The 18,073-nt window shown below is 42.3% G+C and overlaps 1 protein-coding gene across 1 annotated transcript in view; it reads left to right on the plus strand.

Moving 5' to 3' along the window:
- HTT (huntingtin) overlaps nt 1–18,073 on the plus strand; it is a 990,576-nt gene that overhangs the window by 937,942 nt on the left and 34,561 nt on the right. Inside the window, exon 63 of the mRNA XM_030191138.1 lies at nt 7,682–7,895. Within this exon, the coding sequence (XP_030046998.1) occupies nt 7,682–7,895 (214 nt within the window). The remainder of the gene's footprint in view (nt 1–7,681; nt 7,896–18,073) is intronic.

The raw sequence follows: 18,073 nt of genomic DNA on the forward strand, positions 1-18,073 counted from the left end.
GGTAAGGAGGACGGAAGGGAGAAAGAGCTGGCTTTTTGGGGAATAACCATAATGAATATGTATGAGATACCTCATACATATTCATTATGGTTATTCCTTCCTCCATATTAGCATATTCATTTGTGTGTTTGTGTATATATATTTCTCCGAGGACAAGCAGGCTGCTTGTTCTCACGAATGGGTGACGTCCACGGCAGCCCCTCCGATCGGAGATCTTCACTAGCAACAGTGTTTGCTAGCCCTCGTGAATAGGTAAAAATATGGCAAGACTGACAGCAGAAGGTGTATCAGTATTGAGAGAAGTAAGTGGATTGGTATCTGTTAATTTGTTGATGAAATAGCAAAGTTTCTTCAGGTCTTTGTAGTCTGGACCTATTTTGGTTTTATAATAAAGCCTTTTGGACTGCCTTATAGCATATTTGTATCTTCTTTGCATTTGTTTCCATGCATTGAAAGTTAGTTCATTTTTTTTCTTTCTCCATGCTCGCTCAAGTTTCCTGGATAGAGTTTTGAGTTTTCTTAGATCATCACTGAACCAAGGCATCGGGTCATGTCGTTTTGTTATTCGTGTTCTTACTGGGGCTAAAACGTCTAATATGCTTTTACATCTTTCATCCCATTCTGGGAGGAAATTTGTGGAATCTGTACGGGCTGACATTCATTATCATAGATCAGTTGGCAGAACATCTTAGCATCGATCTGGCCTCTTGTGCAGTAAGTCGTATAATCGACTGTGCGGGGAGAGCCTTTCTTCTGCCATAATAGGGTTAAATTTAATTTGTAATGGTCGGACCAAGGTGTTTCAGACCAGTTAATATAAGTTAGTTGTAAGCTGAAATTAGTGGACAATTTGTATGAAAGGAGATCAAGTGTATGCCCTTTGGTATGAGTAGCTTGCAAGTGTGACCACGAGAGATCACAGGAATGGAGAAAATCCATACACTCACATGTATTAATTGAATTAGAATCTTCTAGGTGAAGGTTTATATTACCTAATATAAGAATGTTGGAATTATATACACATGAAGGTAGGCTGGCTGTCATTCTGATTACCGGGTGGTCTATAGAAGAGGATGCAGATCAGATGATCATGCAGGGATTTCTTAGAGATTCGGAACGAGGCAATTTCTAAATGAGATGAAGTGGACTCGTCGGTGATTTCAATGGTGAAATAGGAACGATAGATGAGTGCAATGCCTCCACCTCGTTTTTCCTTTCTGGAGCAGTGGATAATTTTAAAACCTGGAGGGCATAATTCAAGAACTATCGGATCATTTTGGGAGTGAATCCAGGTTTCAGTGATGAAAATGAGTTCAAGGTTTTCTGACGTAATCCAGTCTGAAATAATTGTAGTTTTATTGACAACAGATCTGGCATTAATGTATCCCACTGAAATGTTTTGGTAAAAGGCCTCTATGTAAGGTGAGGTGAAAATTTTTTTAAGTTGCCTCTCAGTAGTTGGTGAGTAATTGTAATAACCATCCATTCCAGTTGATAGACGTTTGCCACGATTAGACATTCTACATTTATAAAGGTGGTTTTTGGTAAGATGAGAAGTGAAGCGTCTAGACGGTCCATGTTGATTTTGTATAATGGGAATAAAGTTAGAATCTGTAGGTGAAATAGAGAAAATTAACTGGATCGGTGAGAGGGAGAAAAATGTTAGTAAGAATTTGACTATATTCATATTAGAAATAAGGCACAAAAAGAATCGGCTGATTATCAGACAAACCAGGACAGCACTGCCTTGAATCGTTGTAGGCAATAATTACTGGTACTGCAGGATCCGACCAGGTTTAGCTTTCGTAGAAATTATACTTGTATTATTAGTATTATCCGGGCAAACCAGATGATTGATGATTGGCGTTGCAGGGGAACTCACAGCTCGATGGTAACAGTAATCAGACGAACGATCCACTCTCTTGCTCTCCTCATCCGTCTACCCCAGTCCCCAGATCAGCTGGAACAGTGCTTCATTCCTCCCACGCCTATCAGAGCAAACGATGTTTAGCTGATTGGGAAAAGATGCAGGAGGCGATCGGAGGCTGACGGCGCTCAGCAACTTGTGCAGAGATGTCAACGGCCTGGCAGTAATGCTGCAAGTGAACAAGGTCAGAAGTTCGCTAGGGTCGAGGGCGACCAACAGTTCATCAGGCTCCTTGCAAAAATCCGGATCCAGCAAGGTGAGCAAGAACTGTTCCAAAACTCCGCACTGCCCATCGCTGCACTTTCAGTACGATCAGGTCAAACCGCGGTTGGTCCACAGAAACGTCGGTGATGGGCAAATTCAGATGGTTGTCAGACGGCTGATCAGCAGACCGACAGGCTCCCCAAGGCACTTCGGACCAAGTCATGTGCAAATCCAGTGAAAAATGGGCTAATAACCGGCTAGATACCGGTTGATCACATAGAGGATCTCCGCAGCTAACGGTTCCCTCGTCCCTCTAAGCGGCCATTTTGTGACACAGAATCCAGATTAGGACACAGAAAATCGAGAAGCAGAGAATGAAGGAAGCAGGAATAAATGAATAGCAGCTAACTGCACACAAAATGCTAAATATCATGTGGTGGAGAATGACGAAAGCAGGATGAGACTATTAGCAGCTATAGAGCACGAAATTCAGAGCACGTGTGTAAAATGCCCAAGAGGCTGTTGATTGGAAGACTAGTGAGTGATGCCAAGAGGAAGAAAACTGAAAGGAAAATCAACTACATAAAAGGAGTAAACATATTTATACTATTCATAAAATTCTGGGGAAGTCAATACTATTGAGAATGCTGAACTTCAGAAGGGCCACTTGAACTACTCTAAATGACCTAGCATAATTTTGTAAACCATGTATACTGTTTTTCATGTTTTAGAAAACACTATTTAAGTTTTCATGTTGTTGAAAAAGTCATTAAAAAAATCAAGATGTGTTCTCAAGTGGACATAAAGCTTGAAAAATGTTGACATTCTGAAAAATAGATGAACAAAACGCGTTGCTTGTTATGTTACTCGCAAGGCTGGGCAACGCTGGACAGCACAGGTAGTCCTATCTTTTTGGGAACGATAAATATTGGGGGGGGGGTCCTTTTACACAGGCGTGCTAACATTTTTTGCACACACTAAAAATAAGCATGTTCTAAACGTTAGAGACGCCCATATAGTTCTTTGTTCATATTGTTACTGTGGCCTGAACATTCTCTTTGCATTTTTTCTGTGTTATTTTCTGTAGGAAAACCTGACATAATCAGGACTTCTCATGTCTGGAAAGGAATAATGATGATCTTGCATACTAGGGGCACTTTGGAATAACCTGTATTATTTGTGGCATGTATGGGCATTTATGTCCTGCATGTTTTACAGGTTGTTTCATTTTTTTAAAATTAGCAAAGGTGTGAAGTAGGCAGTTTGCACCTACTGTTTATGCTGGCGGCAGAAAGGAGATAAAATTAGACACACACATTTGAAAATTTAAGATGTGTTCTGATTTAGTCACCTTGTCTAAACATGAACAGAATAAACCCGTGTCAGGCAGGGGGACAGTTTATTTTACTTGGGTAAATGGCTTTGAAAATTGTCCTTGTTTTAATGAAGATGATTAGTTATTCCTCAAATGTCCCATTATAATTACATATTTTGACCAGTTATTCAGCCTTCCATACTTCTTTTTAAATGTGAAAAGAGTGTTTAAGATATTCACCAAACCCTCTCACATAACTTCATATCATCATTCTTTGTCATCAAATTAAACACAGCAAGCACTAAGGAGGTAATTCTATAACTGGGCACCAAAGTTAGGTACCTAGATGCAGTATGTTGAACACTTATTCTATAATGGTATCTGGATGCCAAGATTCCATTATAGAAAACTAGTCTAAATCAGTATCTGTGTGTCACTTATGCCATGTCAATAGCAGGTATAAATCTATATACCTAAATATGGCACTTTAGTGCATAACTTACAGTATTCTTCAAGTTGCATGCCTAAATGGGAGCCCTGCCAGTGCTCTGCCTTTGCATTTACCCACCTAAATTATAGAATATAACACAACAAGGAAGCCCCATTTATTTATGAATTTATGATTTGCTCTTTTTATTGAAAAAAACTTTATATACCCTAACCTCAAAATATCTGTCGGGATATATGTAACTTATAAAACAATAAATTAATTACAATTTTAAAAGATAAGAAAAAAATAAATATTTAAGCCAGAAGAGAAGTATCGCCACTCAGAGCATCAGGCAACTTATTCCATCAAGCAGGTGCGGTTACTCAGAAGGCCTTAACTGTTTAGGGGCATATTTCTGCACTCTTATCACATAACTTAGGTGTCTGATGCCTTAAAATCTTAATATGTCAACAACAGCAATATGAAAATATACTGTTCTCTCATTGGCAGCCAATGTAGTTCCCGCAACAAAGGAGGAACACTGTCCCTTCTACTGAGTCCTGCAAGAAACCTAGCCATTATATTTAGTGTCATCTGAAGCTTTCCCCTCAATTTGCTAGGCAAAGCAATATATAAAACAATACATTAATCAAGAGTACTAACAATCATAGGGCCCTTTTTACTAAGGCACGCTAGCGTTTTTAGTGCATGCACAAAATTAGCGTGCGCTGTGTAGGCACCCATAGGAATATTGTGGGCTCCTACACAGTTAGCGCACACTAAAAGCACTAACACACCTCTAGTGAGGCTTAGTAAACAGGGCCCATAGTTTGCAACGTTGCCCTAGACAAATCTGGTTTCAGGCAAGGTTTTAATTTTGACCAATTTCACCTTGAAATACACTTGATGAAATGCATGTGTTACTTGTTGTTGGCCTAGTCCACTTCTTCTAAACTAATTCACATTCTAAGCCATTCTACTCAACACAAATCATGTTCCTACAGTATCCATTCTGTACTACCTCTCATTAAATAATATCTAGGCAGATACAAAATAAAATACAGTATTGTACAGATATTACATTTATTGTTTCATAACCATATTTATATGCTAACATATTAAAACCTTTACTATTCTGTAGTACAGTAATTAGATATTTTAAAATGCTAAAATTATTGCTACAAAAGCTATGCTTTAAGTTGCTTGCAATATTTTAAATAGGTCTGCCCCATTCCAAATTCTACTGGTAATGAGTTCCATAGCTTTATACTATAATAGCTAAAGACTAATTTTCTTGTACTAGTCAAATAAATTTCTGTTGGTAAGTAGAAGGCAATGCCCTTGTCGGTTCATATGATCCTAAAAAAGTGCTAAATAAATAGGCAGAAGAATAGCCTGCCATAAGCCTCTAGAAGGAATTATTAAAATCTTAAAACTGATCCATGCTTCAGTTGCTATCCAATGCAAGGCCTTCAATCTCAGGGTTACATAGAGGGGCATTTTCAAAATAAATGTCCAAGTTCGGATTTGGATGTCTTTGTAAAATGTCCAAATCCGGGGACGGGGAAAAGCGTATTTTCAAAAAAAAAGATGTATGTCCATCTTTCGTTTCGAAAATAACAAGGACGCCCTTGGATTTGGATGACCTTAAACATGGACATCTTTGACTTTCGGCAATTTTCGAAACCAAAGATTTCCATGTCTAAAACATCCAAATGCAAGCCATTTGGACGTGGGAGGAGCCAACATTTGTAGTGCACTGGTTCCCCTGACATGCCAGGACACCAATCAGGCAACCTAGGGGGCACTGCAGTGGACTTCATAAATTGCTCCCAGGTACATAACTCCCTTACCGTGTGTGCTGAGCTCCCCAAACCCACTTCCCCCAACTGTACACCACTACCATAGCCCTTACGGGTGAAGGGGGCCACCTAGATGTGGGTACAGTGGGTTTGTGGTGGGTTTTGGAGGGCTTGCTGTTTCCTCCACAAACATAACAGGTAGGGGGGGGGTATGGGCCTGAGTCCGCCTGTCTGAAGTGCACTGCATTCACTAAAACTGCTCCAGGGACCTGCATGCGCTGTTATGGACCTAAGTATGACATCTGAGGCTGGCACAAAATATTTTTAGTTTTTTGAGGGTGGGAGGGGGTTGTTGACCACTGGGGAATAACGGGAGATCATCCCCGATTCCCTCCGGTGGTCATCTGGTCATTTCGGGCACCTTTTTGTGCCTTATTCGTAAAAAAAGCATGTCCGGGTGAAAACGTCCAAGTTTTACTTTAGGACGTCCCTGCTTTTTTTGATTATGGCTCAAAGACGTCCAAGTGTTAGGCACGCCCAATTCTCGCCTTCACCACGCCTCCGACACGCCCCCTTGAAATTTGGACATCCTTGCGACGGACTTCAGTTAGAGACGTCCAAAATTGGGTTTCGATTATACCGATTTGGACGTCTCTGGGAGATGGACGTCCATGTTCCGATTTATGTCGAAAGATGGATGTCCATCTCTTTCAAAAATGAGCCTGATAGTCATGTTTTCTTGCTTTATGTGGGTCAGACAGAGGAGAGGGAATCCAAAGTACAAGAAAACGTAGATGCATGAAGCACAATGAGCCTTCCAGATTGGGTAGCGTCAAAAGTTTATTGAGGGATCCAACATAGACTGTGTTTTGGCAAACTCCTGCATCAGGGGTCATGAATATAACGAATAGGCTTTAAGTCCTTATTCTTATTTCTTCAATGATCAACAAATGTACAGGCATAATTTACAGTGATCCTATGATAGGATACTGCGTTCAATCGAAGGTATCAAATCAACAATAAGCCATAAATTGCATCTGTACAGTTGTTGATCATTGAAGAATAAGGATTTAAAGCTTATTCATTATATTCACAACCCCTGAAGCACATTTTCCAAAACATGGCCTATGCCGGGTCCTTCAATATACTTTTGATGCTGCTCAATCTGGAAGGGCTTCTTGTATGCATCTTTGCTCTATGTACATTGAAGAGACTCAGCTTTGGATATTCACATACAATCCCCACATACAACTGATGGGTCCTTATATATACTTGTGGTTATCTAGTAAGAGAGAAGTTTTGTTGCAGTGACCGCTTCTCAAATGTTTGTCCATGAACCAATGACAAACCTTTGGCTGAGATTGAGAACCTATGCAATTGTGAGTGGAGGCAGTTAAAATCCTGCAGCCTATCCCCATTGGTGCATGATTGTTATAATTGTTGCCAATGCAGAAGGATTTAAACCTTCTGTTAAAAACAGCTCCACCATACTACTTTTCAGCCTTTTGACTGGGATCTAGATATGAGGTCTGAACTATGAGCAGAGGTTGTTTCCCTGTTAGCCATGCCAGAGCACCATGCTGACATCCTGCATATCGGGTCCTTTGGGGATATGATGATTATGTTATGACCATCCAAAGAGTAAACCACTTGTCTAAAACAAAATACAAATACATTGTACATGAAATCTTTGCTAAGTTAAATATTTTTAAGGGTATGGAGTAGTTGTTACAGAATGAGATATTTTAAATTTCTGCTGGATGCTTGTACATACTGATTAGTTTTCTTTTTAGTGTTTTTCTGATTTGTTTTAATGGGGATTTTATTTATTGTATTGTGAGTTTCTTATGTGTATGTGTGATTTTTGTTCTAGTCTATGAATTGTTGGATAAAGCAGGATAGAATTTTTTTTAAATAAATAGGCATCAACAGTATCTGAGTAATTTTTGTATAGACTGCTATAAAATCTGCTAGTCTAAGGAATTTCATCTTTTTTTGTTCAGATGTGTGGTGTGATGGTCTCTGGGAGTGAAGAATCCACACCCTCAATCATTTACCATTGTGTCCTGAGAGGCTTAGAACGTCTCCTCCTTTCAGAACAGCTTTCTAGGCTGGATGGAGAAGCATTAGTTAAGCTGAGTGTTGACAGAGTCAATATGCAAAGTCCCCACAGAGCTATGGCAGCACTTGGCTTAATGCTGACATGCATGTACACAGGTGAGATTTAATGCTTTTTTTTAAGTGAGCATGTTTTCTAGGAAAAAAACTCAGAAGAGTACCAAAACTTGAGTGTAAAAGAAATTTAAAACAGTTTTGCATAAACCAGTTTTAAACACAAATACATTGGCTGCCTTGGCCCGCATAGAAGGTCATTTTAGAAGTATCTACACATGGAAATAACAGCATTTATATGTATAGATGGTGATTTCGGAAAGCTGCTATTTATATGTGTAAGTTGCCTGGACGTAGATTTCAAGGGGATATGTAGCTCCCATGAATTTCTGCACCAGCTTTTGTACCCACTCAAAGGTGTGCGCAGATGTCAGCTACCTGAATGAACCTGGGATCTTCATTAATGATTCTGGTGGACGTTGTACTAACCTTTCAGAACAGTTATTTTACACCCTTGTATATGCGTCTTTTTAAAGTGCGACTCATTCATGTATGTAAGTGCTGGCAACTACACCTATACATCACAAAATCAACACTTGCATTGGAACAATATACCCATAAGAACAAGAATTGTTCACTGATACTTCTGTAGACTGTTTGGAGGTTTTTTCCCCCCCTAATATAGTTACAAAAAAAGAAAAAAAAACTTGCACATGTAGATGGTGGTGCTTATATGTGTAAAGCCTCAAGAGATACCACTCTTTTTCTGCAAATTAGATCCTCTGGCATACATGCCTGCATATCCTTACATATATTTTACAAAAGACTCCATGTTTGGCAGATCCTTCTGTAAAATACTGGGGAAGTGTGAACATTTTGACCTCATGAACCCATTTCCCAGATAGAGCTCCTATGCAAAATGGAGCTTCACATATCATTATATAGCATTTTGTGATACTCTTTTTTTTTTTTTCTCTCCAAGGCATCAAGTTTTTCTTCATTTTTGGAGAGCTCTTAAAGTGACTCTACACAGACAAATAGGGAACATGCACACACACTATTGAGTGACATCACTGACAGAGCCAGTGTGCTGGAATTCTTCCCTAGCTAAATTTAAACTTTGGGTCTGTTGCAAGCATACACAGAGGTTCCCACGTTTGAGTGTTAGTGAGGTCAGTTTACCTTATCTGTGTGCCAAAACCAGGCATAGCTCTCCCCTACTCCAGTCAGTGGAGCCTCACAAACAAAATGTCTCTAGGCCAACTTCTAATCTACCGGAGCTGAATCGGACTCTTTCCCAGCACACCTGTAGGTTACTTTGATACTGTCATGGCTTCTTGCTGTGCACCACTTGACTAGCGAGTTCCGACACACAACTCCCCACTCAGGTCATGCCTGCATCTGGACCTCATACTCCATCCGCGTCCTCTCCCTTGGGCCCAGCATGAACACCAGGAGAGGTGCAAAAAGTGCACAACCCATTTCCAGCTACTTGGCGGCTTATGCCCCAAACCCAGTGAATTGGACCAGCTCTCCTCATACACATGCATGCAGCTATTACTCTAAAGGGTCATGGCTTTGATATACTGCCTTTCTGTGGGTACAACCAAAGCAGTTTACATATATGCAGGTACTTTTTTTGTCCCTAGTGCAATCTAAGTTTTTGTACCTGGGGCAATGGAGGGTTAAGTGACTTGCCCAGGGTTACAAGTAGCTACAGTGGGAGTCAAACCCAGTTCTCCAGGTTCTTAACCCACTGCACTAAGCATCAGGCTACTCCTCCATGCTACTCCTGTACTCCACCCCTGCCAAGGCCCACCATGGTTGCAAGCAGCAAAACCTCCAAAACTAAGTCTGCCATGACCCAGACTTACCAGAATGCTACCCAGAACATGACCTCTAAACTCAGAGGTCAAGAGCCATAGTGACATTCAAGCTGTAAATTTTCCTCAGCAATGGCTCAAAATACTGTCAGCAATAAGGGAAAGCACAGATTACTCTCAGGAAGTTCCTCCAAAGCTTCACTTTACCTCATGGAACAATAGGAGGAGCAGGTATGGCCCAGCTAACTCCTGTTCCACCCTAGAGCCACCGTCACCCCGCAGCCATTCCATTAATCTCACCATGCTTCTCAGAAGTACCCTCCTCCCTTGTCCAGTCAGGTGATGAAGGAACTTGGTCCCCAATGCTATCCAAAAACTAGGAGACCATAGACTTGGCTTCAGAGGAGGAGAACTCTGCTTCACTACCACCAACAAGTGCTGCACCACCAGAACAACTGGAAGACTACTATTCTCCTTGCTTCCTCTCTCCTCCACCCAGACACTCACAGACAGATGCTACTTCCAGTCCGTTCTCAAGTCCTTCAGTGCTACCAAGGAGGTATTTGTGCTCTCTGTCCATCAAATTCTTCAAAACCTTCAATTTAGCATATTGCAGTCACCTCTGTTGAGAGCTGCAGCCTCCCAAAATCTGGAAGTCAACTATAAAGTATATGATGTACCAGGTCATTCCCAGTTCAATTGCCCCATCGATCAGTGGCGACTGAAGTGATTTTCAAGAAATTTAAGTCTTCCAGGTCACAACTGAACTGCCTACCTGGGCTACTAGACTCAGCAGAAGGGCCTAAAAGGGCTCCAGTGCTCACTCAAAATCATGGCACGTCACCTGTGAATCCTCCACTACCAACATTCATATCTTCAACTGAAAGAAGCTTCTTCATGATTATCACGCGCAAGAAGCCTCATCCACTCTCATTGTGACCCTTCAGGAAATCACTTATCACCTCATACACTCCATGTATGAAGACTGTTATGCCACAGTATGAGCAGCTGCGCTCACCACATGGCTTGGCTTGGGGCATCTGGACTCTGAGGTGATTTATGTGATCAACTAGCAAATAGCCCTTGCCTGGGATTTCTGGAGACAAAGTTAAGAATGCGGTATCACAGATTAAGAAGGCGGGGTTGCACTACATGTTAAAGAGGGAATTGAGTCAAATAAAATAAACATTCCACATGACACAGATAGTAGCGTGGAATCATTATGGATAGAAATTCCATGTGTGAAGAGAAGTAGTATTCTTGTAGGGCTGTACTACTGTCTGCCAGGACAGAACAAACAGACGGATGAAAAAATGTTTACAGAGATTAGGAAAGCTGGCAAATTGGGCAATGCTATAATAATGGGTGATTTCAATTACCAATGATATAAAGTTACTTCTACATATATTTATCTTAGTATCTGAAGGTAAGTCTTGTGTATTTCAATGAAAAAATGGTGGAGAAAAAAAGACTTCAGTACAATCAGAGGCACCTCCTTTTGAAAGATACACCTTCATAAATAAAGAGGACTCCTTTTAATCATAAGTCTACAAAAAAAACCTCCATTTTCAAGTAAATATTTATGAAACAAAAACAAGACCACCTTTCAAGAATACTTTAAAGAAGAGACTCAATTTTATAGCGAGTATCTTGAAAAATTTGTTACTTATCTTGGATGGCAGAAGTGTTCCTTGTCATTTGCCTTGTTCTCTGGTGTAATAATCCACAATCTTCCCAACAGGGAAGCCCTGTTTCGCCTTTATCAGGCTGCTTCAGGGGATAAACTTCAATCAATAAACATCCAAGATTGCATATACTCTCTACCCAGCAAATCTCTTGCGGCACTTCACAAAATGGTGATTAGTTTCTTGCAGACGCCAAGGATTTATACCTTGCGTGTAAGGTCCTATGCTTCGACGTCTTATGTGCCAATTATATAATTGAAATGAATCACAAAAAGGCTTTCAATTCAGTGGAAACGTTCAAACTTTTGATATTACTGTCTGAAGTACAAATATCCATTTCTGTTCCTTTTGTCTAAGTAGACGCGTGTATCATCTCTTTGTTCTGTAACCCTGATTTGCTCCAAAACAATACAATGCAGATCAGAAAAGGCATGTTGCCTCTCCAGGAAATGAGACACCAAGGGTTTGTGTGTCTTCCATGCTTGTATACAGTGCCTATGCTCTATAAGACGGATCTTTAAAGCACGAGACGTTTGTCCCTCGTAATATAAATTGCACTGACAAAGTCGTGCAAGCTGTGAGAGGATATGTTTGTCCATATGAATATCCACAAAATCACTAGGATCCTACATTATAGAGCACACTGAACAACATCCACAGGCATTATTTACTTCCTGTTCCGGGGCAGAGGGAGCTGCAGCGAATGAGCGAAATTCACGAAGTCCCACAGGTGCGTGCCATGGCACCCCCCCCCCCCCCCAGTGGCGTGCACCCGGGGGGGGGGTCATTTCGGCGGGGAGGGGGGAAGGTGTCATTTCGCAGGTGGGGGGGCACATCGGCGATCCGCCCCGGGTGCCATCCACGCTAGGAACGCCACTGCATTAGAGCTACGCCTGTCCTGGATGTCTGCAGACTCGCCACCTGGTTATCAGTGCAGTGTATACACAAGACACTACTAGTTAGACTCGCTATCCACTCAGGACACTGCCTTCGGTCTAGCAGTTCTCCCTAACTTGTTCACATATTAACCCTACCAGCTCCTCCCTCTTAATCATTTGGGTCGCAGTCAACAACTACAACCATGGCCCAAAGCTAGGGAATCACCAGTGGTATGCCTGCATATCCTTGCTTGTTTGTGGACAAAACAAAATTTGTTACCTGTAATAGGTGTTCTTAATAGGCAGTATGGGAATGCAGCCACATTATTCCACCCATCATGCCCTGCTGAAGGGGCATCCATCAAACTAACTTTATTAGCCTACTAGTTTGTGGTCCATTTAACAGGGTTTCACAGGAGACCTGTTGGTGCTGTGCATTTGCCAGGAAGCACTTGGACATAGATGACTGTTAATGTAATAAGAACATAAACATTGCCATATTGAGACAGACCGAAGGTTCATCAAGCCCAGCATCCTGTCTCCAAAAATGGCCAATCAAGGCCCAAGTTCCTGGCAAGATCCCAAATAAAACAGATTTTATGCTACTCATCCTAGAAATAAGCAGTGAATTTTCCCAAGTCCATCTTAATAATGGTTTTTGGATTTTTCTTTTAGGAAATGTCCAAACCATTTTTAAACCTTGCTAAGCTAACTGCTTTTACCACGTTCTCTGGCAACAAATTCCAGAGTTTAATTACATGTTGTGTGGAAAAATATTTTCTCTGATTTGTTTTAAATTTACTACTTAGTAAAACTAAATTTCACCAAGTCCTTGCCATTAGTTTCACAAGAGAGTATTCGGACAAAGTGACAGGGTGACTTTCCTCTCAAATGAGGGGCTCATTTTTCAGACATCTTGGAATACAACTAGCGATTCATACCTCGCAGATTTATCGTCTCAATGTAGACAATTTACTGCAAAATACATCTAAAATTTTGTTGGGATGGAGGCATCTTCCTCTTAGTTTACATGGTAGGACTCAGTTTTTTTGGATGACGGAGTTCCCATGCTGGTTCTATGCTTTGCAAATATTACCTCTGAATCTTTTGAAGAAGGATATTCAGAGCTTACGCAAATTATTAACTAAATTTTGTTGGGGAGGGTCAAAGCTGAAGACACACCTGAGATTGCTCTTGGGCTGTTGGCATGAGGGAGGATTGGGTCTGCCAGATATTAAGAACTATGGGGTCCTTTTACTAAGGTGCGCTGAAAAATGGCCTGCAGTAGTGTAGACGTGTGTTTTGAGCGCGCACAGAATTGTTTTTTAGCGCACCTACAAAAAATGCCTTTTTAAAATTTTTGCCGAAAATGGACATGTGGCAAAATGAAAATTGCCATGCATCCATTTTGGGTCTGAGACCTTACCGCAAGCCATTGACCTAGCGGTAAGGTCTCACACGGTAACCGGGCAGTAATGGTCTACATGCATAGCTGCCATGCATCAGAAAATATAAAATATTTTTTCGGACACACGTAGCAGATGCACACCAGAATTGAAATTACCGCAAGGGCCACACGGTAACCGGGCAGTAACTCCAATTTGGTGCATGTAGGCGCCTACGCAGCTTAGTAAAAGGGCTCCTATAGTAAGGCGTGTCTGCTCCATCATCTGGGTGATTGGATTTTCAACTCGTTGTGCTTTTACACCTTTTTCACTAGAGAAACATTATTTTAACCCCTGGCATCTACGATATTTACTTCATATACCACTACATACTCTCCCTTTGCATGTGAAGAATAGTATTTTGCTGTGCCCTTTACGGGACCTTTGGCGAGAACTTACTGGCTGTTGGGAAAATTCCTGCTGATATCTCTGATATGCTGCCTCTTCAGGGTAATGCCTTGTTTTTTCCAAGCATGGATAATGAGACCTTTTGTTTTGGGGGCCAACGAGGTCTTTACTTTTGTCCCATGTCCTAGGGGATAATGGGAAATTAAAGTTAGGGGATGGTACTTTATCCCATCTCTTTACATACCATCAGTTATCCCACTATATTTCATCCTTGGATTCAGTAGCACTACAGGCAAAGCATAGTACTAAATTTTGAGAGCTTTTTTTGTCACTGCTGAGGAGGAATAATTCTCAGTATTTACTTTACATAAAGCACTGATCCAGATCTGTCCGAGACGAGACTTGTCTGAGTTAATGAAGAAATGGTGTGATAATTTACAAAGATCTGTTCTCTTGATCTTTCAGCTTTAATTGGGAGAATTCCAAGTCTAATTATTAATGCAGACCTACAGGAATGTCAGTTCAGCAAATTACATAAGGCAAGGACAAATCAAACTCGGGTATACATATAAAGTATCACATACCATGTAAATGAATTTATCTTGTTGGGCAGACTGGATGGACCGTACAGGTCTTTATCTGCTGTCATTTATTATGTTACATCGTGTTTATCTCACGCAGGCATAACTGTTTAAAATAGAGAGGGTAGATTCACCTTTATGCCAAAAGTGTCATTTAGCTGTTAATACATTCTTACATGCTTTTTGGATATGCCCTAAAACACATTATTTCTAGAAATCAGTACTCTGTTATTTGGAGAAACGTTTACAATCTTCTATTCCGTTTTCTCTGGTGGGAATCCTTTTGGATCTCTTTGAGGCTTTTGTGCTGCAGGGAAAGTGGAGTCATCAGCTGATTAGGAAGGCTGGAAGTGATTTGCCCAGAGTCACAAGGAGCTGCCTGTGCCTGAAGTGGGAATCGAACTCAGTTCCTCAGTTCCCCAGGACCAAAGTCCACCACCCTAACCACTAGGCCACCCAGAAGGGCAGCCTTCGAAAGCTAATCAAGAAATGTATTAAGTTATGTCCAATAAAAAAGGTATCTTATTTTCTTTTCCATGTTTTATTTTGTTTGATTTCTATTGATAACCTTAAGAGTGGACTAACACGGCTACCACACTCCTCTACTTAACTCTCTTTGAAGCCTAAGGGATCCTGATGTGGTTTACCTTTGTTTTGTTTTTTACTGTAGACTTTCAGGGGGTCATACGAACACAAGCCTTCTGAAGTGATCCTTTTCTTTTTTTGTTTTTGTTTTATGTTTTTTGTTGTAGTGAGGGTAGAGTGGGTGGTGGGAGGGAGTTCTTTTATAAACGTAACTGTAGATAACTGTTCTGCAGCTTCTTTGTGTATTTTTCTCTGGGCTTTGTCATCAATAAACATGATTTAAACATAAATTTACTACTTAGTAGCTTTATTGCATGCACCCTAACCCTTGTATTTTTGGAAAGAATAAACAAGCGATTCACATCTATCCGTTTCACTCCACATAGTATTTTATAGACCTCTATCATATCTCCCCTTAGCTTTCTCTTCTCCAAGCTGAAGAGACGTAGACTTTTTAGTCTTTCCTCATAGGGACGTTGTCCCATCCCCTTTATCATTTTTTTTGCCCTTCTCTGTACCTTTTCTGATTCCACTGTATCTTTTTTGAGATGTGGTAACCAGAATTGCACACAGTATTCAAAATGCGGTCACACCATGGAACGATGATACAAAGGCATTATTATAATTTCATTTCTTCATTCCTTCCATAATAATTCCTAACATTCTGTTTGCTTTCTTAGCCACTGCTGTACACTAAGTGGAGGGTTACAATGTATCATCAACGATGATACCTAGATCCTTTTCCTGGGCAATGATTCTTAATGCAGAAACTTGCATCCATAGTTTGAGTTTCTGTTTCCTTCATGCATCACTTTGTACTTTCTCACATTAAATATCATCTGCCCTTTGGATGCCCAGTCTCCTAGTCTTGTGTGGTCCACTTGCAATTTTTCACGATCCTCTTGTGATTTAAAAACTTTCAATAACTTTGTGTCATCAACAAATTTAATCACCTCACTCATTATTCCCGTTTCTAAATCATCTCTCTATATAAAATGCACCTCCAACGTTCTAATGAAGCCTTCAAAAGTCCCAGCATTCTAAATCTGTGGTGGTGTAGATCAAAGTTTGCCCATGAGTGTTTGCCCCGCCCTCGCGTCAAACGTGATGACGTCGAGGGCGGAGCAAAGTCGCTCAACGAATCACATTGCTACCAGCAGCTGACAATTTGCAGCGCTGCGCGACTGGGAGAGGGGAGGAGAGACAGGCACTGGAGGGCTGCAGGGCCGTCATGGAAGAGGGAGTCAGCTGTTCGGCGGGAAGGGGGTTGGCGACGCTGTTTCGGGGCCCAGCGAGACCGGAGCAGCGATTTCAACAGCCACGTTGGGGAGGCGGTTTGGAGGGAGAGAGGAGGCGGAGGGAATCAGCTGTTCGCTGATGCGGGGAAGGAGCAGGGTAAAGGGTGAAGCCCTGGAAGAAGAGTCTGAGCTCTGATTGGCTCACTACCACACAAACGGGGGGAGAGGCGGACAGGGAACGGTAGAGGATGGATGGGAAGAGGTGGCGGGGGGGGGGGTCCAGGAACTAAGATGTGAAGAAGTGGGAGAGGGGAGGACAGACAGACGCAGGAGGGCTGCAAGGCCGTCAGGGAAGAGGGAGTCAGCTGTTCGGTGGGAAGGGGGTTGGTGACGCTATTGCGGGGCCCAGCAAGACCGGTGCGGCAATTTTAACAGCCGCGTTAGGGAGGCGGTTTGGAGGGAGAGAGCAGGCGGAGGGAATCAGTGGTTCGTTGATGCTGGCCCCGAGTGTGGAAGGAGCAGAGCCAGGGTAAAGGGTGAAGCCCTGGAAGAGTCTGTGCTCCAATTGGCTCACTACCACACAAACGGGGGGAGAGGCGGACAGGGAACGGTAGAGGATGAATGGGAAGAGGTGGCGGGGGGGGGTCCAGGAACTAAGATGTGAAGAAGTGGGAGAGGGGAGGACAGACAGACGCAGGAGGGCTGCAAGGCCGTCAGGGAAGAGGGAGTCAGCTGTTCGGCGGGAAGGGGGTTGGTGACGCTATTGCGGGGCCCAGCAAGACCGATGCGGCAATTTTAACAGCCGCGTTAGGGAGGCGGTTTGGAGGGAGAGAGCAGGCGGAGGGAATCAGTGGTTCGTTGATGCTGGCCCCGAGTGTGGAAGGAGCAGAGCCAGGGTAAAGGGTGAAGCCCTGGAAGAGTCTGTGCTCCGATTGGCTCACTACCACACAAACGGGGGGAGAGGCGGACTGGGAATGGGAGAGGACGGATGGGAAGAGGTGGCGGGGGGGTCCAGCAACTAAGATGGGAAAAAGTGGGAGAGGTTTCCGAAACTAAGACACGGGTGGAAGGGGGAAAGGGAGAAGAGTAGGGGGGGCAAAAGGGACACGGTAGAGTAGGAGAGGGGAAGGGAAGAGTAGGAGAAGGGGGAACACTCTCTCTGTCACATACACTGTATCTGTGTGAAACACACTCTCTCTCTCTCACTGTCTCTCACATACGCACTCACACACAGTCATTCTGAAACACACACACTCACTCACTCAGATACACAAGCACCCAATCTCAATCTCTCTCTGACACACAAACGCATAGTCACTCTCTCTCTCTCTCTCTCTCACACACACAGTCACTATCACACACACACACTCACTCAAACATACTACGAGGAAAACCTGGCTAGCGCCCATTTCATTTGTTTTGGAAACAGGCCTTTTTTACTAGTTTATAAATATTTTTTTTTGTTACATTTGTACCCTGCACTTTCCCACTCATGGCAGGCTCAATGCGGCTTACGTGGGGCAATGGAGGGTTAAGTGACTTGCCCAGAGTCACAAGGAGCTGCCTGTGCCTGAAGTGGGAATCGAACTCAGTTCTTCAGTTCCCCAGGACCAAAGTCCACCACCCTAACCACTAGGCCACTCCTCCACTGATACCTAGATCCTTATTAAAAGCAGCGGTCCCAGCACTGACCCCTGGGG

The sequence above is a fragment of the Microcaecilia unicolor genome, chromosome 2, assembly GCF_901765095.1.
Source record: "Microcaecilia unicolor chromosome 2, aMicUni1.1, whole genome shotgun sequence".
Taxonomy (NCBI): domain Eukaryota; kingdom Metazoa; phylum Chordata; class Amphibia; order Gymnophiona; family Siphonopidae; genus Microcaecilia; species Microcaecilia unicolor.